This window comes from Thalassophryne amazonica, chromosome 15 (genome assembly GCF_902500255.1).
Source record: "Thalassophryne amazonica chromosome 15, fThaAma1.1, whole genome shotgun sequence".
Taxonomy (NCBI): domain Eukaryota; kingdom Metazoa; phylum Chordata; class Actinopteri; order Batrachoidiformes; family Batrachoididae; genus Thalassophryne; species Thalassophryne amazonica.
Window position 1 is genome coordinate 74,864,472 of NC_047117.1, and position 27,080 is coordinate 74,891,551.

The window sequence follows — 27,080 nt, forward strand, 5'->3', positions numbered from 1 at the left end:
TTGTACAATTTCAGCGATCACTCACCAGCCCGGTAGGTGGCGGTAATTACACCTTAAGGTGGTGACGTCCGCCAATGAATACGGAAGAAGAAGCAGCACTAACATGGCGACATCACCGGTAATTCCCCCGAGAGGGCTTTTTTTGTTTGTTTTTTTTATTTAACTGTCCATCTAGAAACGGTTAAATCTAACATTTTAACCAACAGAGGGGTAGCATTTTTTTTAATTCTCCTTTTAAAAATGGTTAAATTGATCATTTTAACCAAGTGGAGCGTTTGTAACATTACATTTGAAAAGGTGTCCCTTCGACACGTACAGCTTTATTTGAAGAAACATCTGATATGTTATTCCTAATCCTGTCCATTCTCTTCACTCCCATAGAGAATCACATCTTCAGCTCTGCCTCCTGTCTTTTTGTTAGTGTCACAGTCTCTAAGCTGTACAACAGCTGGTCTCACTACGGTCTTGTAAACTTTCCCCTTCACTCTTGCAGATATTCTATCACAAATTACTCCTGCACATTTCTTCACCCTGCCTGCACTCTCTTCTTCACTGCTCGACCACACTCTCCATTACTTTGGACAGTTGACCTAAAGTATTTAAACTCCTCTACTTTCACCACTTCTACTCCTTGTAACTGCACTATTCCACCAGGTTCCCTCTCATTCACACACGTCTAGCTCCTACTGACTTTCATTTGCCTGTTCTCCAGAGCATATCTCCCATCTGTTCTGTACTCTCACTACAGATCACAATGACCTCTGCAAACATAGTCCATGGATACTCCTGTATGACCTCATTAGTCAACCTGTCCATCACCATTGCAAACACAAAAGGACTCAGAGGTGATCCTTGGTGTAATCCCACCTCCACCTTGAATTAGTCTGTCATTCCTACTGCGCATCTCACCGCATCTCTCTCCTTGTGCATGTTCTGCAGGACCCTCATATACTACTCTGCCACTTCAGACTTCCTCATGCAGTACTACAACTCTTCACTTGGCACCCTGTCATAAGCTTTCTCTAAATCCACAAACGCAATGTAACTTCTTCTGGCCTTCTCTATACTTCTTTGTCGCTATTCTCAGAGCAAACATTGCATCTCTCACTTTCCAAGATTTTATTAAACAATCTGGTTAGAAACTCCACTGCCATCTCTCCTAGACTTTTCCATGCCTCCACTGGAATGTCATCTGTCAACTGCCTTTCCACTCTCCATCCTTTTCATAGCTGCCCTTACTTCATCCTTACTTATCCCTTGTACTTCTGTATAAGTCCTTTTCTTCTTGCTTACTATTCAACTTCTTACACAGCTCGCTATATGCCTTTTCCTTAGCTTTTTCCACTTCTCTTTTCGCCTTATGCTGCATCTCCTTGTACTCCTGTCTGCTTTGTTCATCTCTCGAACTATCCCAATTCTTTATTGCCAACCTCTTTCTCCATATGCTTTCCTGGACATCTTCCTTCCACCCCCAAGTCTCCTTGTCTTTCTTCTGCTGTCCAGATGTCAAACCAAGTACCTTCCTAGCTGTCTCCCTCACCACGTCTGCAGTTCTTTTCTTCCAGTTCTTCAAAACTGCTTCCCCTCCATCAGTACCTCTCTCACCTGCTCACTGAATTTCACACAACAGTCTTCCTCTTTCAGCTTCCACCACCTGATCCTTTGTTGAGCTCGCACACTCTTCCTCTTCTTCACCTCTAAAGTCATCCTACAAACTACCATCCTATGCTGCCTAAGTACACTCTCTCCTGCCACCACCTTACAGTCTGTAATTTCTTTTAGCTTTCATCTGCACACTCTCCACCACCTCATCTGCTTTACTACAAAAATCTTCTTTCTACTTCATCTTGCAGCCTGCCTGTGGAGCATGTGCACTGATAGTCATCATCACCCCTTCAGTTTCCAACTTCACACTCATCACCCTGTCAGAAACCCGTTTAACCTCCAACACACTCTTAACATCCTCTTCCTTTAAAATGAACCAACACCATTTCTCTTCCTATCCTCGGCGTGATACAGCCTTGAACCCACCGCCTATGCTCCTGAACTTACTTCCCTTCCACTTGGCCTCTTGCACACACAATATGTCTACCTTTCTCCTCTGCATCATATCACCCAGCTCTCTCCTTTTACCCGTCATACTGCCAACATTCAAAGTTCCAACTCTCACTTCCACCCTTCTAGTTTTCCTCTTCTCCTGCTGTCTCTGGATACATTTTCTTTTTCTTCTTCTTCACCCAGAAGCAGCCCAATTCCTGCTGGCCCCTGTTGGGAAACAGCACCGGTGGTGGTCATTGTTAACCTGGTGTCGCCGTCTGAACGATCCCCCCTAAAAATCCGTTCACCCTGCCTTCACTGTGCATGCGTCATTAGCCGCGTTTCACTCACCTCGTTTCTGCTTAAAACTGCACTCCAGTTGTCATCTGTCTCAGCGACAGATATCTAAAGCTTTTGTACAACAATATTTCCACATAAATTCAGCATTATTTCGCCATAAAAGACGGAGGAAGCGATCAGAGCGCCGCAGCTACACGAACTGCTAGCTGATGCCTTCACTGCGCGTCGGTAATTTCAAAGCGTCACTGAGTATCGCTTCGTGTCTGCTTAAAATGGCCTCGTTTCTGCTTAAAACTGACTTTAGATAGAATGATTTAAGAGGTTTTACCTTGTCATCTGATGGTTAATAATCCCATTAATCTATTTTATTGTTTTGGGTGAAGAGACTCTGTCTGAGATGAGCTTCTGAGCTCCAAAATGGCGCATTCGCAGTGGAGGCAGGGTGGACCAATTTTATGGGCGGAACGTTCGGTCTGCGACATCGGGCCTCAACTGATCCGGTATGGAAATTTGATTTGTAACGTGCATCTTGAATTTTGGCATGTTTTACACCGGATGTCCTTCCTGACGCAGCCCTCCTCATTCATCCGGGTTTGGGAACGGCACTCAGAATGTACTGGCTGCGCCCCATGTGGCTGAGTTAGTAGGCCTATATGGTATTAAACTGAATTAAATTGGATGCTGATTCTCATATCAAAATAATGTATGATGACAAAATTTTAAGATAGTATGTGTTTCTCTGTTTGGCTTTTAATTGTTTTTTTCTCTTGTAAATATGAGGGTGCTGGAAAACACAACCATGTAGGTTTATTTTTAATTAATTTTTTGATAAAGGTGCTGGTAAAATATCCCTCCCCCAAAGCTCCTTTGGAATGCATTAAAACATGACTTGTGATTTGAATCTAGATTGTGTGTTTCCATATGGATTATGAATGAATGAAAATTAATATAACTGCCAAATTTGTATTGTACCCCCATTTGAGGAAAAAGTGTCCCAGAGAATTAACAGTAAAAAAGCTAGATCAGTTTTTGATTGCAGACTGATTTTCCTGTATTTGTTATTCAGGTCCACTTCAGCATTTTCCACAAAACAAACCCACCACAGGTGACGAGATGCACAGTGTGCTGTGTGCATTTTCACTGCCCCCTTTGTCCTGCTGGCATGTACAAGCCTCGGTCAAAGGCCGTAGTTTTGCAGCACTTGGAGGTGCATAAGAAAAATGCACTCCAACATGAAGGTTAGTTCCCCTCTGTCATCTTTGGGCTGTGACATTATCACTTGTTTGCTTGTCACCACTGCTGCAAAGCAAGTCTTGCTTTATTTCAGAAGGAAAGTACATAATGTTGGACATGATGCTTTTGTCTCTTTATAGATTTCTACATTACAAAATGTCATCATGCCTGCAGGACAGGAAAGAGTGGCCATTTCCACTGCCCTTTCTGCAGTAGAACTACAGTCAAGAAACAGGATGCAGAGAGGCACTTGAACATCTGCTGGCCACTGTCTGTAGTGGTGAGGGCATGCGTGTGGGTTTGTCAAAATCTATGTGGGTGTAAGTGTTTTTCCCAGGTGCATATTAACTCTCTAGCACAGTTTGCTGTTTTTTCAACACTATATTCATTTTTTATTTTTTGATCTTTTTGGAATTATTTAGATATCTCAGACTGTAAAGATCAAAATAATTATGATCTCTGCTTTGCATGGTATTTATTGAAAATCATTTTTATTGTATATTTCACCTAAAAGCATTGGACATTATTAGGATTAAAAACATGAAATGTAGCGAATATTTGACATTCATGATTAGTACTCATATTAATCAAAACAATTATTGAATGTAGAAATCTATATTCTTTTTACTATCTTAATAATGAAAAGTACATATTTAGCCTAGCTTGTTTGGATGTGCGCTGAATTAATCCCCATTCAGAGGGTTAAACCTGACTGTTTGTCTATCTTAGGTAGAAGAGAAACCACAGATAAAGACAACACCAAGTGATCCCATCCCTGACAAACAGGAGAATGCATCTACTGGCTACTGCACGAAAGTACCTGAATCGCCTTTGCCAAGCAACCCTCCGCGCAGAGTGTGCCGAGCAAAACAGACGTTATTCAACAAGTAATCTCATTTTAAATATTGTAAATATTTAACTCAACTCTCAAAAAAAAAAAAAAAAAAAAAAAAAAAATATATATATATATATATATATATATATATATATACCGTATTTTCCGGACTATAAGTCGCACCGGAGTATAAGTTGCACCAGCCACTTTATCCATTATAAAGAAAAATAAACCATAAATAAGTCGCACCGGAGTATAAGTCGCACCAGCCACTTTATCATTATAAAGAAAAATAAACCATAAATAAGTTGCACTGGACTATAAGTCCCATGGACATACAGGTATGTTAACTTAACATGAAAAGTTCAGATGATAATATTGTGACGGCTACCGTTTTCAGATGCATATTTCACCAGTCGTAACTTACAATCTGCAGAGTATGATTTTCTTTTTGGTGGCATTTTTTCGGGCCTTCTCCGTTGTCTTGTTAAGTTATCAGTAACGTTGAAATTTTTATTTTTCTATGGTAGTCAGAAGTCGCAGGAACAGTCACACAAGCCTTGAGTGCCCTCTCGTGAGCTGCATTTTACCTACAGATATGTTTGTATTTTGCGGACCACATTGCGAGCCGAACCATGCAGCACCTACCTGCGCAGCTCATGACCACCCAGCGTTGTCGATCCAGCTCCTTCCAAGTGCAGACGCTAATCCTCCGCCGTCGCTCAGTGCTCCCATGCAGCTCTCAGCGTCAACTCTGCTCACACTGATATCCAAGGGTTGAAGCTGTTTTGTTAGCCGTCCCGGAATAAACACCATGTTCGTCTGCTTCAAACGCTATTCACAATCTTCGACGCCAGCTCCTTCCAAGTGCACACACTAATCCTCCGCCGTCGCTCACCCGGTGCTCCCACGCAGCTCTCAGCGTCAACTTAAACACTCTGCTCACACTGATATCCAAGGGTTGAAGCTGTTTTGTTCGCCATGCCGGAATAACAGCAGGCACCGTATTCGTCAGCTTCACACGCTGTGGGTGAGGTGAGGAATACGCGTCCAACGTTCTGTTCTCTGATTGGTTATCGCGACCAGCGTGACTTATAGGACGGCCGCCATACTACAGTGTCCATGATGCATTGCATTTCCTTTTCTGGTGGCCATTTTAAAACATAGATCGACTCTGTCACGTAAAATTGTTTTGTTACAGTAAATTAATTGAGATCCTACCGGTATATTTTTCATTTATAAGTCGCACCGGAGTATAGGTCGCACCCCCGGCCAAAACATGTAAAAAAGTGCGACTTATAGTCCGAAAATACGGTATATATATAATATACAGTGAGGAAAATAAGTATTTGAACACCCTGCGATTTTGCAAGTTCTCCCACTTAGAAATCATGGAGGGGTCTGAAATTTTCATCTTAGGTGCATGTCCACTGTGAGAGACATAATCTAAAAAAAAAAAAATCCAGAAATCACAATCTATGATTTTTTTAATAATTTATTTGTATGTTACTGCTGCATATAAGTATTTGAACACCTACCAACCAGCAAGAATTCTGGCTCTCATGGACCTGTTAATTTTCTTTAAGAAGCCCTCTTTCTGCACTCTTTACCTGTATTAATTGCACCTGTTTGAACTTGTTACCTGTATAAAAGACACCTGTTCACACACTCAATCAATCACACTCCAACCTGTCCACCATAGACCAAAGAGCTGTCTAAGGACACCAAGGACAAAACTGTAGACCTGCACAAGGCTGGAATGGACTGCAGGGCAACAGGCAAGCAGCTTGGTAGAAGACAACAACTGTTATGATTATTTATTAGAAAGTGGAAGAAACACAAGATGACTGTCAATCTCCCTCGGTCTGGGATTCCATGTAAGATCTCACTTTGTGGGGTAAGGATGATTCTGAGAAAGCTCAGAACTACACAGGAGGACCTGGTCAATAACCTGAAGACAGCTGGGACCACAGTCACAAAGATTACATTAGTAACACATGATGCTGTCATTGTTTAAAATTCTGTAGAGCAGCAAGGTCCCCCTGCTCAAGCCAGCACATGTCCAGGCCCATTTGAAGTTCACCAGTGACTATTTGGATGATCCAGAGGAGGCATGGGAGAAGGTCATGTGGTCAGATAAGACCAGAATAGAGCTTTTTGGAATCAACACCACTTACCATGTTTAGAGGATGAGATCAACCCCAAGAAAACCATCCCAACCGTGAAGCATGGGGGTGTAAACATCATACTCTGGGGGTGCTCTTCTGCAAAGGGGACAGGACGACTGCACCATATTGAAGGGAGGATGGATGGGGTCATGTATTGCGAGATTTTGGCAAACAACCTCCTTCCCTCAGTAAAAGCATTGAAGATGGGTCATGGCTGGGTCTTCCAACATGACAATGACCCCAAACACACAGCCAGGGCAACTAAGGAGGGGCTCTGTAAGAAGCATTTCAAGGTCCTGGAGTGGCCTGGCCAGTCTCCAGACCTGAACTCAATAGAAAATCTTTGGAGGGAGCTGAAACTCCAAACCTGAAAGATTTGGAGATCTGTATGGAGTAGTAGACCAAAATCCCCGTTGCAGTGTGTGAAAACTTGGTCAAGAACTCCAGGAAACGTCTGACCTCTATAATGGCAGACAAATGTTTCTGTACCAATTGTTAAGCACTGTTTTTCTAGGGCGTCAAATACTTATTTTATGCAATAAAATGCAAATTAATTATTTAAAAATCATACAATGTGATTTTCTGGATTTTTTTTTTAGATTCTGTCTCTCTCAGTTGAAGTGTACCTACGATAAAAATTACAGACCTCTCCATTCTTTGTAGGTGGGAAAGCCTGCAAAACTGACAGGGGAGCAAATACTTACGTTCCCCACTGCGTGTATTTGTGTGTGTGTGTGTGTATGTATATATATATATATATATATATATATATATATACATACTCAACAAAAATATAAACGCAACACTTTTGGTTTTGCTCCCATTTTGTATGAGATGAACTCAAAGATGTAAAACTTTTTCCACATACACAATATCACCATTTCCCTCAAATATTGTTCACAAACCAGTCTAAATCTGTGACAGTGAGCACTTCTCCTTTGCTGAGATAATCCATCCTACCTCACAGGTGTGCCATACCAAGATGCTGATTAGACACCATGATTAGTGCACAGGTGTGCCTTAAACTGTCCACAATAAAAGGCCACTCTGAAAGGTGCAGTTTTGTTTTATTGGGGGGGGATACCAGTCAGTATCTGGTGTGACCACCATTTGCCTCATGCAGTGCAACACATCTCCTTCGCATAGAGTTGATCAGGTTGTCAATTGTGGCCTGTGGAATGTTGGTCCACTCCTTTTCAATGGCTGTGCGAAGTTGCTGGATATTGGCAGGAACTGGTACACGCTGTCGTATACGCCGGTCCAGAGCATCCCAAACATGCTCAATAGGTGACATGTCCGGTGAGTATGCCGGCCATGCAAGAACTGGGACATTTTCAGCTTCCAAGAATTGTGTACAGATCCTTGCAACATGGGGCCGTGCATTATCCTGCTGCAACATGAGGTGATGTTCTTGGATGTATGGCACAACAGTGGGCCTCAGGATCTCGTCACGGTATCTCTGTGAATTCAAAATGCCATCAATAAAATGCACCTGTGTTCTTCGTCCATAACAGACGCCTGCCCATACCATAGCCCCACCGCCACCATGGGCCACTCGATCCACAACATTAACATCAGAAAACCGCTCACCCACACGATGCCACACACGCTGTCTGCCATCTGCCCTGGACAGTGTGAACCGGGATTCATCCGTGAAGAGAACACCTCTCCAATGTGCCAAACGCCAGCGAATGTGAGCATTTGCCCACTCAAGTTGGTTACGACGACGAACTGGAGTCAGGTCGAGACCCTGATGAGGACGACGAGCATGCAGATGAGCTTCCCTGAGATGGTTACTGACAGTTTGTGCAGAAATTCTTTGGTTATGCAAACCGATTGTTTCAGCAGCTGTCCGAGTGGCTGGTCTGAGACGATCTTGGAGGTGAACATGCTGGATGTGCAGGTCCTGGGCTGGTGTGGTTACACGTGGTCTGTGGTTGTGAGGCTGGTTGGATGTACTGCCAAATTCTTTGGAGACGGCATATGGTAGAGAAATGAACATTCAATACACGAGCAACAGCTCTGGTTGACATTCCTGCTGTCAGCATGCCAATTGCACGCTCCCTCAAATCTTGCGACATCTGTGGCATTGTGCTGTGTGATAAAACTGCACCTTTCAGAGTGGCCTTTTATTGTGGGCAGTCTAAGGCACACCTGTGCACTAATCATGGTGTCTAATCAGCATCTTGATATGGCACACCTGTGAGGTGGGATGGATTATCTCAGCAAAGGAGAAGTGCTCACTATCACAGATTTAGACTGGTTTGTGAACAATATTTGAGGGAAATGGTGATATTGTGTATGTGGAAAAAGTTTTAGATCTTTGAGTTCATCTCATACAAAATGGGAGCAAAACCAAAAGTGCTGCGTTTATATTTTTGTTGAGTGTATATACTGTATATAAAATAACCAAGTGGCCTCTGTGTGCATGTGTATGACTTCGATCACGCAAAAACCAGGGAGAGCTAACGTTTGCTGTTTGGCATACTTGTGTATTTTGTGTCAAGGATGAACGCTGCGAAAGGATAGGACAAATACAGTTGTATGCAAAAGTTTGGGCACATCATTGGTTGTCTGGATCAGAAATTTCAGTAAAGTATATAGCAGATGAACAGACTGATAATTGAGAAGTGAAATGAAATTTCTAGTATTTACAGAAAGTGTGCAATAATTATTGAAACAAAATTAGGCAGGTGCCTAAATTTGGGCACCCTTGTCATTTTATTGATTTAAATACATTTAGCACTAATTATTGGAACACAAAATTGGTTTGGTAAGCTCATTGACCCTTGACCTCCTTACACAGGTGAATCCAATCATGAGAAAGGGTATTTAAGGTGGCCATTTGCAAATGTTTCCCTTCTTTGCATCTCTTCTAATGAGTGGCAACATGGGATCCTCTAAATAACTCTCAAATGACCTGAAAACAAAGATTGTTCAACATCATGGTTTCGGAGAAGGATACAAAAAGCTATCTCAGAGATTTCAGCTCTCAGTTTCCCACTGTGAGGAACAGGAAGACCATGGAAGACCACAGGCACAGTATTAGTTAAGGCCTGAAGTGGCAGACCAAGAAAAATCTCAGATAAGCTGAAGCGAAGGATGGTGAGAACAGTCATAGTCAACCCACAGACCTGCTCCAAAGAGCTACAACATAATCTTGCTGCAGATAGTGTTTCTGTGCATCGTTCAACTACACAGCGCACTTTGCACAAGGAGATGCTGTAATGCAGAGGAAGCCTTTTCTGTATACATGCCACAAACAGAATCACTTGAGGTATGCTAAAGCACATTTGGACAAGCCAGCTTCATTTTGGAATAAGGTATTGTGGAATGATGAAACTAAAATTGAGTTATTTGGACCTAACAAGGGGCAGTATGCATGGCTGAAAAAGAACACAGCATTCCAAGAAAAACACGTAACTACCGTAAAATTAGGAGGTGGTTCCATCATGCTGTGTGGCCAGTGCAGGTACTGGGAATCTTGTTAAAGTTGAGGGTCACATGGATTCCAGTCAATATCAGCAGATTCTTGAGAGCAATGTTCATGAATCAGTGACAAAGTTGAAGTTGAAGGCTGGATCTTTCAACAAGACAACCCTAAACACTGCTCAAAATCTACTAAGGCATTCATGCAGAGGAACAAGTACAACGTTCTGGAATGCCATCTGAGTCCCCAGACCTGAATATTATTGAAAATCTGTGGTGTGTTTTTAAGCGGGCTGTTCATGCTAAGAAACCAATAAACCTGAGATGTTTTATAAAGAAGAATGGTCCAAAATACCTTCCTCCTTATGCAGAAATAACAGCCTCTAAATGCTTCCTATAGCTTCTAGTGAGAGTGTGGATTCTGGTTGATCTACTAAATATTGATGTGTTATTTCTGTTGGGGTGCCAAAATTTATGCACCTGCCTAATTTTGTTTAAAGAATTATTGCATACTTTCTGTAAAGCCTATAAACTTCATTTCACTTCTCAAATATCACTGTGTTTGCCTGCTATATGATATATTTAACTGAAATTGCTGATCCAAACAACCAATGATTTATAAAGGAAAATCATGAATATCATCAGGGGTGCCCAAACGTTTACGTACAACTGTATTTTTGGGCAAATTAGCAATTCTAGTTAACCAATAAACAATGGATGCTGTGTTGCAATGCACCATGGGAGTTCAGGGTTTTGAGGTTTTAAATGTTATTGTGGTTTGTTAGTTTTGCAATGTTGTTAGTGTTATTTATTGTGTTTTTGCTCAATTGGTCTTGTCATTTTATGTAAGTTTCATGTTGCCATTACCATGAGTGACTTAAGTTTCATGTTGATACCATGAGTGAAATGGTTAGTGGTTTTAATGTCTTCGGCCACTGTCTTTGTCAAATTAAAACCACCTGCTTACAGCAGCTGTGCGTGCAACATCTATCAGGGGCAAACCAAGCACAGCTGACATTTGCTGTTTGATGTGTTTATGTATGTTGAATCAAGGATGAATGGCGCCAAAACAGAACACTGATTGAACTAATAGTTTTGGAGAAGCTACAAACATAAGCAAATGTTGCTAATTACATTTTGGACTTCCATATTTTTCCAGTAGGGGCATTAAATCATATTTATATTAAAAGCGTGAGTGTGAGTGGATAAAATTGTAAATACTTTAAAAATGCATGGATGACACAAGAAAGTGAAAACACTTATTTCCATTGTGGTCCATTTTAAATATCAAATAACAAAATAGAAGCAATAATAATGATGATAATAATAAGTGCATATATGATAACATCCTAAATAATTTATAGATACATTAAGACAGTAAATTAACATTCAAAATAACATAATTAACAGCAAATAAAAGGACTGAGTTCATCTCCTAAGAATTGTTGAGGTCTAAAGTTCTAAAAATGTTCTGGACTCACACACCATTCCAACTTATTGCTTAATTTATTTGTCACCCTTGGCAAAATGTCAGCTACCTATTTTATAAACACTACCCAATCTAGAGCCCTTGGATCCCCACGGGCAACACGCTTGTATGTATGTATGTATGTATGTATGTATGTGTGTGTTTGTATATGTATGTATGTATGTATGTATATATATATATATATATATATATATATATATATAATGTAATTTTTTCATTGTAATTATCTACATGATAAAATGGTAGCCAGTATTGCCACAGTTACTTTGAAAAGTTACTTTATTAGTTACTTTATACAGTTACTTCATTGGCAGCTTTATGCAGTTACCTTATTAGCACCTGGTGACAACTTGTAACTAAGTATTGTAACTCGTAGTCTAACTTGGTTACTTTTTTAAGATCGAGTGTCAATCTTGAAAATATTCAAGTTAGACTACTAGTTACTTTATTAGTTACTTTCAGCAGCTGCTAATAAAGTAACTGTATAATGTAAATAATAAAGTAACTTGGCAACACTGACGGTAGCCCCACAATGGGACCTCTTTTTCATTTCCTAACTTTATTTGATACAGTAGTATGTGGATCAGCTGTAAACGCAGTGCACTCCACCTCTCATTTACCCACCGGGAAACTAAGTGGTAGAGTTTTCATGTATCCAATAGCCACCGTTATTTGAGCACCATGAGACGAGCACTATGACTCGAGAGTCTCCAGGCTGTACCGTAGTACTGTAGTGTTCTATGCAAACCGCAAGTCAGTTTAAGTAATGCTCCTGCGAGCAACAGTTAAAACCGGACATTTGGTTACCCGAGAAAAGGAGAGGATATGATAATATGTGACGTAAGTTTTTATTTTGAAATGTAAGCGCACAGCGGCATGGCTTAAGGTCACCAGATGAGTGCTACGACACGAGTGTCTCCAGGCTGCAGCCATACAGTGTTGACCTTTCCGCACGAGCGGAGGAGGCGGGGACCAGTCGGCACCAAGTGGGCCTTTCTCACGTGCAAGTGCGGAAAGGTGCTTCAACTGCTAATTCTCAAGGTCGGTGGCACACCACTTCTGGCGAAGTGGCCAATCCGAAGGTGAGAACTTCCGCAACTGGCCCCTCAGTGAAAACACGCTCAGGCTATATGCTTGTCCACTGAAATCAGCTGGTTTGGTTTGATCTCTAACTTGCTTCTAACAGCCAGCTGAGAGCCATCAGTGCCTGGAACACTGAGAATTATACACCAAGTTGATCTGAAATTAACCATTGTACATTAAATTGACTTTATTGACGAGTGTGACCCCTTTGAAAAGTGAGCAAATTACGTTTTCACCGACAAAAATGGCCACTAGAGGGCGCTGAGGTAATGCCCGACCTCGAGAGAAGAAGGAAAGGTGGGTCCTGGCATAGACAATATATATGTAGACGCCTCGACTTGCTGCAATGTAATATAGCGTTGCCGCCATATTGGATGGGTCTCTTCGCAATAGCCTAGCACCAGAGTCAACCGGAGTCAATGGAGAGTGAATATATGCCAAATATGCTGTATTTGTGTTGCTTATGGTTGCAACAACCAACGCAGTATAGAAACCAGATCACGTGGGATTACCTTTCACAAGTAAGATTGAACAATAATTTTGGTTATTTTACTCTTTGTAATATGTCATCGTAACAAACAGTACTTACATGTAATGTTAATACAGCAGGAACTGGTACTCTCTCACATTAGCTGTGTTTCCATCCAATTAGTATCACAACTCTTAAGCGAATTTTCGTTAATGTGGCAAAAGGAAGGGTGCATTTGTGCGCGTTTGTTTCAAGGCAAAATCAAAATATGCATTAAAATAGGTGAATGGAAACACAGCTACTGCTCTTGCTGTTTTTTTTCCTTTTCTTTTTAAAGATTTCCCAGTGATGCAGGCTTGAGGAGGCAATGGCAAGTTGCTATAACATTGGGGGGTTGAGACAAAAGAGGTTATATATGAGAACTCATATATAACCTCTTTGGTTGAGACTGAGTCATCAAAGCTCTATAGTGAGTACTTCAAGCCTGATAGTTTTGACAGGACGGGTCAGATTGTCAGGCTTAGAGCTGGTGCGGAAATTAAAGTGATGTGTGTGTGTGTGTGTGTGTGTGTGTGTGTGTGTGTGTGTGTGTGTGTGTGTGTGTGTGTGTGTGTGTGTGTGTGTGTGTGTGTGTGTGTGTGAAGTAAATTTAAATAAACAGTCCAAATTTGTTTCTTTGCTAAATCATAAAATTAATTCATTTATACATTTATCAGTATGCCACACCATATGTTGTGGCATATTAAAGACATATGATGTCTTTATTAAAGAGCATAAGACAAAGTCTTTCAGCATGAAAGTACGTAACTGAATCTCTGCTGTTTCTAACAAACCAAACCGTGGGAAAATCGGGTAAAAATTCGGAAAGTTACGGATTATTGTAGTTGGGGATACACCTTCCGCAGTACAAATTAATGCACTGGGGGCGCAATAGGGACCCACCCAAGATGGCGGCCGTGCAGTCCATGAGGCGCCTATGTATATAATTTCTATGCTTCCTGGTTGAGTTTCGCGGCTGTTTGTGTTTGTGGCGTTTTTTTTAAATAGTTCAGAAGAAAACTGATGGAAGGAAAAACGCAGCCGCCGAAGCCTCTTAATTTAAACAGGTGACGACAGTACTTAAGTTTTTCTCTTGTTTCTGAGGTTTAAAGTGTAAGCTTGAACATCGTAAACCGTAAAAAAAACACGAGTTTGACCTCTTTCGTCGTCTTTAATACGTTAGTGCCAATAATTCTAAACTTCAGGATTTATTTGGAAAATTTCCAGTTAAAGGAAAATCTACTTGTCTGAAACCCATTTTAAGATTTGTGAAGCCTGTGTTAAAAAAAAAAAAAAAATTATTACTCATGTCAGGACCACATTGGACCAGGTCCAGATCAAAAGACACTTTACCCAGACTTGTCAAATCTGGACCAGATTATCCCAGAGAGGCTAAATATGATTTAAAAGACAGTTTCAGATTCATGAGAACTTTGTTCTGTTTGTGCAAATGCAAAAATGGGATACTGAACTTTAATTCCCATGAGTGGACTACATTTGACTGGGCCGACACTCCTATAATTTTACAAGGTAAAATTTTAATTACGCATTGATCTGGCAAATGGGGCAAGGTGTGGTGGTTAAAAAAATGAAGTTTGTAATATACATTTTTTGTGTTGTGAGTAGTTGTGAGTTTCTATTTACAGAAAATAAAATTTACATATTTGCACATTGTAAGAACATTTTTAAGTAGTGTCTCCATTCCCCATTAAAACAATAGCAATAAGCTACATATATTACAGGGTGGGCCAATAAAATTTTACCACTTTTTTTTAAATTTGTACAATGTCCAAAATAACAAAGATTTCATTTTCAGGAATATCAATTCCTGAAAATCAAAAAGAAAGTCTGAGAATCCCTCTTGAGATGTGTGGCAATGTCATCACAAACTTCAATGTGCATGTTACAGCTGTAATCCAAAGTGGACTGTGGATTGAACATGTCATCAATTATTGAACTGTGCGGAAAACAAGAGACAAAGTGGGAAACATTTGGTATCAAGTGTTAATTTGATGTTTCTGTTACAAGTCTGTAAATAAAATTTTCAAATAAGTTCTCATTTTAAAAACTTGTGTACGATCAAAAAGTGGTAACATTTTATTGGCCCACCCTGTATTTACACCAACTTGTCATAACGTTTTCTCAGTTTCACTCTGCTTACAAATAGAAAAGAAGACTATGCCCTCTGGAATAACTAGGCATTATACAAATGGGATGCAATGTAGTAGTTTGGTTTGGGATAAAGTTTGGTTTAGATGGTGCATAGCACAAAATCTGTATTGTTTTTCTGAAAACAGATGACCAAATTAAAAAGACAACAGGATAGCACAGTTTACAGGAAAAATATGTGTAGCAACCAAAGTTTAAGCGACAAATGCAGGCAGATCTTTGGCATTTTTCACTAACAATGACAGACAGTAGTTGATGAATACAACAGAGTTTGTGTTTTTGTGCAGCATTCTATTGCAGCAAGAAACCCTGGCACTGATGATGGCTTAAAAAAGTAAACTTTGTGAGGTTAGAATTTCATTGAAATGTCACACAAATGATTTGCATTTACCTGTTTTAGAACCAGGCGACTCTGCACTTAAATAATCCAGCTCTCATTTGTCATTTTTCATCACGGCAATTAATGGCCGCCACCTTTGGCTGTGACCACATCAGCCGTGCATCACGTCTGTCATATCAACCAATACCACATGAAACTTTGAGATTATGTGACTGTGGCCACCAGTGTGCATCCTCCTCGTTATGTGCCAAATATTAATGCAAGACTCTATCCTGGTCCAGACTCTGCAGCATATTGGGCATTGTCAAGTGGTGCACAGCAATTCTGCGAGTGAGAAAAAGTTTTTCCATTAGTGTATTTGCGGCCACTGTATTTATAGACATATTCCAATAGGTTTGGATATTATAGCGGCTTGAAATCAAGGAGTGTTTTTGTGTTCACTCTCTAAAATGTTATCAACAACAAAGAAAGATGAGGAAAAAACACTTTTTAAAGAATAACTTCGCAACCAGTAGGGTAAGATAAATAATCCAAAACTCATCAATAATTTGTCATTTTGCAACCACTAAAGCATTATGAAATGTCATCATTGTCTGATAAACACATTTTCCAGGAGAAAACAACAGAAGTGATCAAAATGTATTGTCAGCACATCATTAGTCATTATGTGGTAATTTACATCATGGCATTATGAAAACTAATGAAATGATGTCACAATACTCAAAAAAAACAACAAAAAAAAACCAAACAAACAAAAAGAAAACAGCACAGTATCTGCAAAGAGAAGGGCTAGACTAATGTCTGGCTGACTGGTGTTGCTGCTACCTCTCCTTCTATATCTTGAAAAGTGTTTTGTGCATGCACGGTGTGTCACCCCATGTTGCCTTTCTTTTAATATGAAACAGTTATGTAAAAAAAAGGTGGACAGCCAGTTTTACACCTGAGGACCTTTAACAATAAGTGTGAAAGACAACAGACTGGTTGCGAAGAAGTCGGTTGTCATTATCATTTACGTTTGGATGCTGCAGGTCTGTTTTGAGTAACACTTTGTCACTTATGGACTTGCCATGTGGTGGACCTTGGATCTGGACAGAAATCTGGATCTGGTGACCTGTAGTGGCACCGTAAAGGTGGTGATCTCATTCCATGAAGTGCCAGGAGCTGAGACCACTGCTCTAAAGAGCGCTTCTTTAGGCACAATTGTTTAAATCTATATTCTTTTCATTGTCTTAATTCTAGAGTTTGGTAAATACAAGACCTGACTGAAACTCAGCATTGTTCCAACAAAGCTTTTGTTGTGCCTTTATATAAAGAATTATGAAAATAATCATCACACCTCTGTGTGTCTTTGTGTAGTGTAACTAAGAAGCGAGAAGACTACCTTGAGTGGCCAGAGTACTTCATGGCTGTAGCCTTCCTGTCTGCTCAGAGAAGCAAAGACCCAAACTCACAGGTGTGTGTTTCTTCATCCACTTTACATGTCGATTAGATACGTTTCTGCAATGTTAATTCTGTTCAGTGTAGTGAAAATGTGGACTTTCTGCAATGACAATGTTTTAGCACATTTTTATGACATCAACAACAAATAGAGGCTTTCATTAAGAGTGCATAAAATTCATTAGAGGTCATGAATGTGTTTGTGAAGAACCAAACTACTCTGGTTGTTTGGGGTAGTACAAAGATGGTAACTGTTCTTACTTGGCTGTTTCCAGAAAAATCAAGGGATTACTGTTTGAGCAATCTAGAAAGCAGATTTAGCATTAAATAAGTAAAAGATGTGACTAAAATATATAGATTTTGGAAGTAAATTTGAGTCCTGTGGTTTTTAATTGTAGCGGACTAAAAATCTGTGTTTTGGAATGTTATGGTTATAAATTTGTGCAGTGGTTTCATGCACAAACATTGCTGTGCAGTGGAGAGTATCTGGTATGGTTGATTAATCGAATAGTTGTTGGATCCATAAAATGGTGAAAAATGTCGATCAATGTTTTTGGAACCCAAGATGACTCCCCCAAATATCTTGTTTTGTCCACAACCCGAAGATATTCTGTTTTACTTCAGGATAGATGTAAAGAAACTATTAATATGAACCATAGAATTTGGACAAATTAAAAAAGGACTCAAAACAATTGATTATCAATGTAGTTATCAATTAATTGATTACATGATCAATCATTGCAGCAGTAAATTGGAGGATAGCACTTAATTATATACACACATACAGTGCATCCAGAAAGTATGCACGGCACTTCACTCTTTCCACATTTTATGTTAGTCTTATTCCAAGCCACAGTAAAAGCCACATGGCAGCCCACCGGGAGTTTGCCAAAAGGCACCTGAAGGACTCTCAGATCATGAGAAACAAAATTCTCTGGTCTGACGAGACAAAGGTTGAACTCTTTGGTGTGAATGACAGGCGTCATGTTTGGATTTACTCCATTTTTGAATAAGGTTGTAACATAAAATGTGGAACAAGTGAAGCCCTGTTAATACTTTCAGGATGCAATGTGTGTGTGTGTGTGTGTGTGTGTATGTATGTACACACACACACATATATATATATATATATATATATATATATATATATATATATATATATATATATATATATATATATATTTTATTTTATTTTATTTTTTTATTTATTTATTTTTATTTATTTCCTATCCTGTCATTGTATTGTTATCCTCGGGGAATGGCCTGGTGTTCAATGCCACAAGTTTTGTGTCTTTAAAATAATGGTTCTGCCCCTTTTTTTGAAGGTGGGAGCCTGCATCGTGAACCAAGAGAATAAGATTGTTGGCATTGGATACAATGGAATGCCTAATGGGTGTGATGATGACCTGCTGCCGTGGTCTCGAACTGCTGATAATCGACTGGATACCAAGTATCCTTATGGTGAGAACTGCTTTTGCACAGTCTGTATTTTGTTGCATTTTTACACCAGTCAACTGACAGACGAGAGTGGAGTTTGTGATCATACCTGCCTGTGGACAAGAAGGTATATTTTGTGAAGTGTTTGTCTTTAACATGTTGGCCAGTTTGTATTAAATAAATCATAACATGCTGTAATCCCCACAAACAGTCAAGAAACGTATGTTGGGGTACAAGCACACTTCTCTCCATTGGCAAGATTCTTTCTTATTCTATTTGTTTTTCCTTATTTTGTCTTTTCCATATTTTTATTTTATTTTCTCTTCTGCTCTTATTGTCATTTCAGATTTTAAATTAAGGCAGTACCACTTCTTGACCTGTAGGGGGTGCAGTAGGATAACATTACAAACATCTGTACTGGGGACGTGCACTTTCTCACTTAATTTATTCCTGTGGTCATTGGGTGAAAGGTGGGGTACACGCTGGACAGGTCACCAGTCTGTCACACTGGGACAATATGGAAAATGCAATAAAATATAATAAAAATACCACATGCAGTGACTTGCATTTTATAATTTATTCTTGGCCGATGATCACGAATGTGATGATTCAGGGCAGAGGTGTCAGGTGTCCTCAGGAACTGCTGCAACCTGTTATGATTAATGGCACGTGTTGCTGGAGAATTCAGGATCCATTATGCACGGCCAAGAATAATGTTCCGCATTGTTGCGCGCTATCGCGCATAACAGCACATTAAGTTCTGTCACGTGAATGAGGCGAATTGTCTCCACACACACACACACCCACCCATATTCATCCATCAGTTGCTGAACAATTCAGATCGCTCCAGTCCACAGCAGAAGAACTTTGTGGTTGCATGCTTAGTTGGGCTGTGTGCCATGGAGTGGTTGTCATTAAGGGGTGGTGGTATGAGTAGAATTTTGAGGGGTAAAACAAAAAAAATTACTCATTTTGGAATAAGATTGTAACATAAAATGTGAAGTGCTGCAGATACTTTCTGGGTGCACTGTATATATAATTTGAACTTAAGAAAATGACAGCACACCATATGAAGATGTGCAGGAAGAAATATAATTCCTGCCTGTTGTCTTTAAGGTGAGATAATTGGGCTTTTGTTGTAACAAGTTTGAGTTTTTTCTTTCATCATTGTTCTTTGTTTGGGAAGAAATAAAATTTGGCTACAAAACTGCATGAAAACGGCCATAACTCACCAAAAAGTACAAATTTCCTTGAGCTCTTTTGTGCATGCCTTATTCTTATTTAGGTAGCACAGGTGCACACAGGTAATTTTGGAGATGAAAGGATTGCCAGCACACAGATGATGCAGATTTTGAACAAGATGTTTTATGTTGACTCTTTCCCACAGTGTGCCACGCAGAGCTGAATGCCATCATGAACAAGAACAGCGCTGATGTGAAGGGCTGCACCATGTATGTGGCTCTGTTCCCCTGCAACGAGTGCACCAAACTCATCATCCAAGCAGGTGGCGATGCACACACACTTTGGTCGCAATGTTTCTGTGTAGGCTCTCAGTTGTCCATGTGGTTTCCATAGTGGAGAAGCTTGAAACTTTGACTGGACTGGGTTGCTTGACATGAGGACATTTTGCTTCAAATTGCAGAAGCTTCCTCAGCTAAAATTCTTGCTCTGGTAGTCTGACTTCTGTCTGACCCTTGTCGAGAAGAACAAACAGAAGCCACAAAAGCTGGCGTTTTAAACATAACCAGAAGCCTCTTGCCGAGAGGCAGACTGCTATTGGCTAGTGATTAAACAATTGCTTTAATTAGCACCTATTGTGCTCTAGTTAGCACCCTCCTAATGACAGGGTAGCTGTCCCTCCTAATAATGGGACTGACGCTTCTCCTGATGACGTGAATGACTTATTACCATGAACAAAAGACTGAAACTGCTTTGATATGAATACCCCATTGTAAACAGGGGACAAAATGTGTCTCAGACCCCCTCCCCGGTTAAGGCTGGGTTTCAACTGTTTCACATAGAATGCCTCTTTCACTCCTCTGTCAAACCATTTCTTCTCTCTGGCTAAGATTTTAACTTCCTTGTCCTCAGTGGTTAGACTAAGCAACCTTTACACAAAAGGCTATACCAGCACCGCAGAGAGGGCGCCAGTGGACCTCAGTCTGCAGTTCATCTCCACCTTAAAGACACTAACCACATGTTTGAGGACAAGGAAGTTAAAATCTTAGACACGTTTTGTCCCCTGTTTACAATGGGGTACTCAGATCAAAGCAGTTTGTCTTTTGTTCATGGTAATGAGTCATTCACGTCATCAGGAGAGGCGTCAGTCCCATCGTTAGGAGGGACAGCTACCCTGTCATTAGGAGGGTGCTAACTAGAGCACAATAGGTGCTAATTAAAGCAATTGTTTAATCACTAGCCAATAGCAGTCTGCCTCTCAGTAGGAGGCATCTGGTTAGATTTAAAACTCCAGCTTTTGTGGCTTCTGTTTGTTCTTCTCGACAAGGGTCAGACAGAAGTCAGACTACCATAGCAAGAATTTTAGCTGAGGGAGCTTAAATCAATCAATCAATTTTATTTATATAGCGCCAAATCACAACAAACAGTTGCCCCAAGGCGCTTTATATTGTAAGGCAAGGCCATACAATAATTACGTAAAAACCCCAATGGTCAAAACGACCCCCTGTGAGCAAGCACTTGGCGACAGTGGGAAGGAAAAACTCCCTTTTAACAGGAAGAAACCTCCAGCAGAACCAGGCTCAGGGAGGGGCAGTCTTCTGCTGGGACTGGTTGGGGCTGAGGGAGAGAACCAGGAAAAAGACATGCTGTGGAGGGGAGCAGAGATCAATCACTAATGATTAAATGCAGAGTGGTGCATACAGAGCAAAAAGAGAAACACTCAGTGCATCATGGGAACCCCCAGCAGTCTAAGTCTATAGCAGCATAACTAAGGGATGGTTCAGGGTCACCTGATCCAGCCTTAACTATAAGCTTTAGCAAAAAGAAAAGTTTTAAGCCTAATCTTAAAAGTAAAGAGGGTGTCTGTCTCCCTGATCTGAATTGGGAGCTGGTTCCACAGGAGAGGAGCCTGAAAGCTGAAGGCTCTGCCTCCCATTCTACTCTTACAAACCCTAGGAACTACAAGTAAGCCTGCAGTCTGAGAGCGAAGCACTCTATTGGGGTGATATGGTACTATGAGGTCCCTAAGATAAGATGGGACCTGATTATTCAAAACCTTATAAGTAAGAAGAAGAATTTTAAATTCTATTCTAGAATTAACTGGAAGCCAATGAAGCGAGGCCAATATGGGTGAGATATGCTCTCTCCTTCTAGTCCCCGTCAGTACTCTAGCTGCAGCATTTTGAATTAACTGAAGGCTTTTTAGGGAACTTTTAGGACAACCTGATAATAATGAATTACAATAGTCCAGCCTAGAGGAAATAAATGCATGAATTAGTTTTTCAGCATCACTCTGAGACAAGACCTTTCTGATTTTAGAGATATTGCGTAAATGCAAAAAAGCAGTCCTACATATTTGTTTAATATGCGCTTTGAATGACATATCCTGATCAAAAATGACTCCAAGATTTCTCACAGTATTACTAGAGGTCAGGGTAATGCCATCCAGAGTAAGGATCTGGTTAGACACCATGTTTCTAAGATTTGTGGGGCCAAGTACAATAACTTCAGATTTATCTGAGTTTAAAAGCAGGAAATTAGAGGTCATCCATGTCTTTATGTCTGTAAGACAATCCTGCAGTTTAGCTAATTGGTGTGTGTCCTCTGGCTTCATGGATAGATAAAGCTGGGTATCATCTGCGTAACATTGAAAATTTAAGCAATGCCGTCTAATAATACTGCCTAAGGGAAGCATGTATAAAGTGAATAAAATTGGTCCTAGTACAGAACCTTGTGGAACTCCATAATTAACCTTAGTCTGTGAAGAAGATTCCCCATTTACATGAACAAATTGTAATCTATTAGATATGATTCAAACCACCGCAGCGCAGTGCCTTTAATACCTATGGCATGCTCTAATCTCTGTAATAAAATTTTATGGTCAACAGTATCAAAAGCAGCACTGAGGTCTAACAGAACAAGCACAGAGATGAGTCCACTGTCTGAGGCCATAAGAAGATCATTTGTAACCTTCACTAATGCTGTTTCTGTACTATGATGAATTCTAAAACCTGACTGAAACTCTTCAAATAGACCATTCCTCTGCAGATGATCAGTTAGCTGTTTTACAACTACCCTTTCAAGAATTTTTGAGAGAAAAGGAAGGTTGGAGATTGGCCTATAATTAGCTAAGATAGCTGGGTCAAGTGATGGCTTTTTAAGTAATGGTTTAATTACTGCCACCTTAAAAGCCTGTGGTACATAGCCAACTAATAAAGATAGATTGATCATATTTAAGATCGAAGCATTAATTAATGGTAGGGCTTCCTTGAGCAGCCTGGTAGGAATGGGGTCTAATAAACATGTTGATGGTTTGGATGAAGTAACTAATGAAAATAACTCAGACAGAACAATCTGAGAGAAAGAGTCTAACCAAATACCGGCATCACTGAAAGCAGCCAAAGATAACGATACATCTTTGGGATGGTTATGAGTAATTTTTTCTCTAATAGTTAAAATTTTATTAGCAAAGAAAGTCATGAAGTCATTACTAGTTAAAGTTAAAGGAATACTCGGCTCAATAGAGCTCTGACTCTTTGTCAGCCTGGCTACAGTGCTGAAAAGAAACCTGGGGTTGTTCTTATTTTCTTCAATTAGTGATGAGTAGTAAGATGTCCTAGCTTTACGGAGGGCTTTTTTATAGAGCAACAGACTCTTTTTCCAGGCTAAGTGAAGATCTTCTAAATTAGTGAGACGCCATTTCCTCTCCAACTTACGGGTTATCTGCTTTAAGCTTCGAGTTTGTGAGTTATACCACGGAGTCAGGCACTTCTGATTTAAAGCTCTCTTTTTCAGAGGAGCTACAGCATCCAAAGTTGTCTTCAATGAGGATGTAAAACTATTGACGAGATACTCTATCTCACTTACAGAGTTTAGGTAGCTACTCTGCACTGTGTTAGTATATGGCATTAGGGAACATAAAGAAGGAATCATATCCTTAAACCTAGTTACAGCGCTTTCTGAAAGACTTCTAGTGTAATGAAACTTATTCCCCACTGCTGGGTAGTCCATCAGAGTAAATGTAAATGTTATTAAGAAATGATCAGACAGAAGGGAGTTTTCAGGGAATACTGTTAAGTCTTCAATTTCCATACCATAAGTCAGAGCAAGATCTAAGATATGATTAAAGTGGTGGGTGGACTCATTTACATTTTGAGCAAAGCCAATTGAGTCTAATAATAGATTAAATGCAGTGTTGAGGCTGTCATTCTCAGCATTTGTGTGGATGTTAAAATCGCCCACTATAATTATCTTATCTGAGCTAAGCACTAAGTCAGACAAAAGTTCTGAAAATTCACAGAGAAACTCACAGTAACGACCAGGAGGACGATAGATAACAACAAATAAAACTGGTTTTTGGGACTTCCAATTTGGATGGACAAGACTAAGAGTCAAGCTTTCAAATGAATTAAAGCTCTGTCTGGGTTTTTGATTAATTAATAAGCTGGAATGGAAGATTGCTGCTAATCCTCCGCCTCGGCCCGTGCTACGAGCGTTCTGGCAGTTAGTGTGACTCGGGGGTGTTGACTCATTTAAACTAACATATTCATCCTGCTGTAACCAGGTTTCTGTAAGGCAGAAGAAATCAATATGTTGATCAATTATTATATCATTTACTAACAGGGACTTAGAAGAGAGAGATCTAATGTTTTTTTTTCTTTAGTCTTGTAGGATTTTGACCTTTTTCTTAACTTTTTTTTTTGCCACTGAATCAAAACACACAGGAAACGCCCGCAAATGTGTTGGGTTTAGACAGTTGGATATTTTTTAGATTAAAGGTAAAAAAAAAAAAAAAAAAATTCTGTCCATTGATGGATGCTATTTGCTGTCATGATGGCACTCTTCAATAGTAATGGGTCACATCTGGGATCATATGCTGGTGCTCACCACCCATGGAACTGCCATGGGTTTGGGATGGGAACCAATCAGAAAGTTAATCAATCCATCCCCGCCGCTTTAAAGTAGCCGTCTATCTGCTCCAGCCAGGCGAAACATGGACATTACTTTGGCCTTTTCCAGCTACTGATGTCCTCAACACCGAGACACCTACATGCGAGAACTGGTCCACACGGCCAAAATGTCATAGCTGATGTTTCTTCACAATGCAAATGATACTCCTCATCTTACAGGACAGAGCCAGTAAAAGCTAATGACCCCCTAAGACCATTGGACAAAAACCGGTAACATCTACACCGTCAGTTTGAACCTGGTACAGGTTCTACAGTGGTGAACATCTTGTAAAAAGTAACTCTGCATTTTATTTTGTACTGTTGCCTTCTGCTCATCTTCATTCGCTGCTCTTCTCTGTCCAGGTATAAAAGAAGTGATCTATCTTTCTGATAAATACCACAACACTGATGAGATGATTGCTTCCAGGAGGCTGCTCAACATGGCACGCATTCAGTACAAGTGCGTAACACCCTTCCTGTCGCATATGAGATGGTCCACTCTGGAGAGAGGCCGACTTTCATCCTCACTGCATGTTGTTTTTTTTTTTGTTTTTTTTTTTACTTTATCGACTGTGCGTCCTTTTGCCTGAGTGTGACTTATGTATGATTTTTGTTTCATGTGTGTGTCGGCAGGCAGTTCAAGCCCAAGAGGACTGAGATTGTCATTGATTTTAATTCCATTAACCAGCCTGGAACATTGAGAAGTGTGACGAGTGAAAACGCAAACGGTCACCTTGGGGCTCAGTGAACGATGCAGAGGAAGAACGGGGAGACTTTGATGCCTCTGATTCTAAACGTCTTCTTGCCCCCCTGCTTTGTCCAAAGGAAAACTGACGGATACATTGACTTTGGTGTCTCTTTAATATTTTGATGAACTGGATATCCAGCGTAGTTTGATTCGATACTTTGCCCTTCACGGCTCAGCATGAGAAGACGATCTCTGAGCTACTTTCATAGTTTTTGTTTGTTTGTTTGTTTTTAGATGCCTTTTGTGTTTAGGCAAGGTCTCTTAATACACCCTTTATTTTTAATTATTAAATTTCAGGAATTAACCATCGGTTTGCGCAGGAAGACGTTATCTTCAATTTTGCAACATCCCATGATGCCCTGTAGTTCCAGCAGTTTCAGTTTTCTTAGACCAAACTAAGTTCCACACTAATGCAGAATGGTTCAGACTTGTACAGCTTCAGCAGGTGTAGTATTGAACATGTCGAAGAGGTCAACGTTATTGTTGGCCGTTAGATCGGTTTGGAAGCAGTGGTGCTTTTAGGGGGGGCACCTGCACATTTCGGCTGCTTGCACGTGATAAACGGTAGTGAGTTGAGTAGTTTGTGTTGTGCTGCAGGGTTTGTGTGAGTGGAGCGGCGTCGTTAAGTCCAGAAGATGCCGCTCTTCGAATATTCTTTAAAAGCACAACATCGCTGACCGGCTGACATTTTGCCATGCACGTTGTGGAGAATTTAAGATTAGTTTGGAATTCTTTGGATAGTATAAACACAGTGAGTCAAAATAATTGAGGGAGGTTTTTAGTCAGATCTACACCTAGAGAGTGATGGCTTAAGTTTCGCTTCTGTATGCAAGCATGATGGTGTGTACAGTGTTCTTATAGTGTAAATTTTCATCTTTAATTCAGTGGGTTTAATAAGTGTCAGGAATTACAGGTTTTTTATGCACTCTCCAAGTTCAGAGACTTTAGCGAGTTTAATTAGTCCAGTTACTTAAGTAATTGGACTAATTAGAGTATTATTCATTTTCTATACATGTTGACTCCAATCAAGGGTCACGGGGGGCTGGAGCCTATCCCGGCAATCATATGGCATGAGGCGGGGTACACCCTGTACAGGACGGCAGTCTGTCGCAGGGCCACATATAGACAGACAAACACACTCTCTCACACACACACACCTGTGCACAGTTGAAAGAGTCCAGTTCATCTAACCAGCATGTCTTTGGAAGTGGGAGGAAGCCGAAGCACCTGGAGGGAACCCACGTGAACATGAGGACACATAGAGTCCACACAGAAAGGACCCGGTGGGAACAGATCCCACTATTGATATAAGGACATGTTGATGTGATGATTTTGTTGGTGTCCTTTACAGCACACTGACTCATGGAAACTCCAGTTGTTAAAGTGATGACGTGATATGTTTAGTTAAATTGTGAAATCTTAATTAGTTTAAGGATTTGTTCCTCTCTTACACAAGCTTTATATTTGTTACTAGTTTAAATAATTTTTCTACCTCCTGATACCACCACCCAAAGAGGATTATAAATGTTGGGATTTTCTTCAGTTTATTTTGGTGGAATGTGCTCTTGTTTTTTTTTTTATTATTATTATTATTCCTCATCTGTGATCCATATTTTCAGTTCAGTCTGAATACACTATAGATCTTTGTAGTGCACAAAGTTCAGACATAAGTTGCAAGTCAGCAGGTTTCCAGACTTGAAAATATTGTGTAATTGTATTTGGTGCTGCTTTTTTTTTTA

At 40.2% G+C, this 27,080-nt stretch overlaps 1 protein-coding gene across 2 annotated transcripts; it reads left to right on the forward strand.

Annotated features, from left to right (window-relative positions):
- Positions 1–97: 97 nt before the first annotated feature.
- dctd (dCMP deaminase) lies at positions 98–27,080 on the forward strand. 2 transcript variants are annotated; one of them, XM_034188921.1, is made up of 9 exons: positions 98–118; positions 3,404–3,575; positions 3,711–3,850; positions 4,300–4,457; positions 16,948–17,044; positions 18,354–18,489; positions 19,853–19,969; positions 24,957–25,053; positions 25,227–27,080. In XM_034188921.1, the coding sequence occupies exons 1-9, from the start codon at positions 104–106 to the stop codon at positions 25,339–25,341; spliced, it is 1,047 nt and encodes a 348-aa protein (XP_034044812.1). In that variant the 5' UTR covers positions 98–103; the 3' UTR covers positions 25,342–27,080. The 2 variants fall into 2 exon arrangements, with proteins under 2 accessions (XP_034044812.1, XP_034044813.1); XM_034188922.1 differs by lacking the exons at positions 98–118; positions 3,404–3,575; positions 3,711–3,850; positions 4,300–4,457 and adding an exon at positions 14,077–14,149.

What these genes read in the sequence shown, in the direction of transcription:
- dctd (XM_034188921.1), top strand. An exon ending in AAATGCACTCCAACATGAAG is followed by an intron (nt 3,576 to 3,710) that starts GTTAGTTCCCCT and finishes GTCTCTTTATAG; the next exon opens with ATTTCTACATTACAAAATGT. An exon ending in AAACAGACGTTATTCAACAA is followed by an intron (nt 4,458 to 16,947) that starts GTAATCTCATTT and finishes GTCTTTGTGTAG; the next exon opens with TGTAACTAAGAAGCGAGAAG.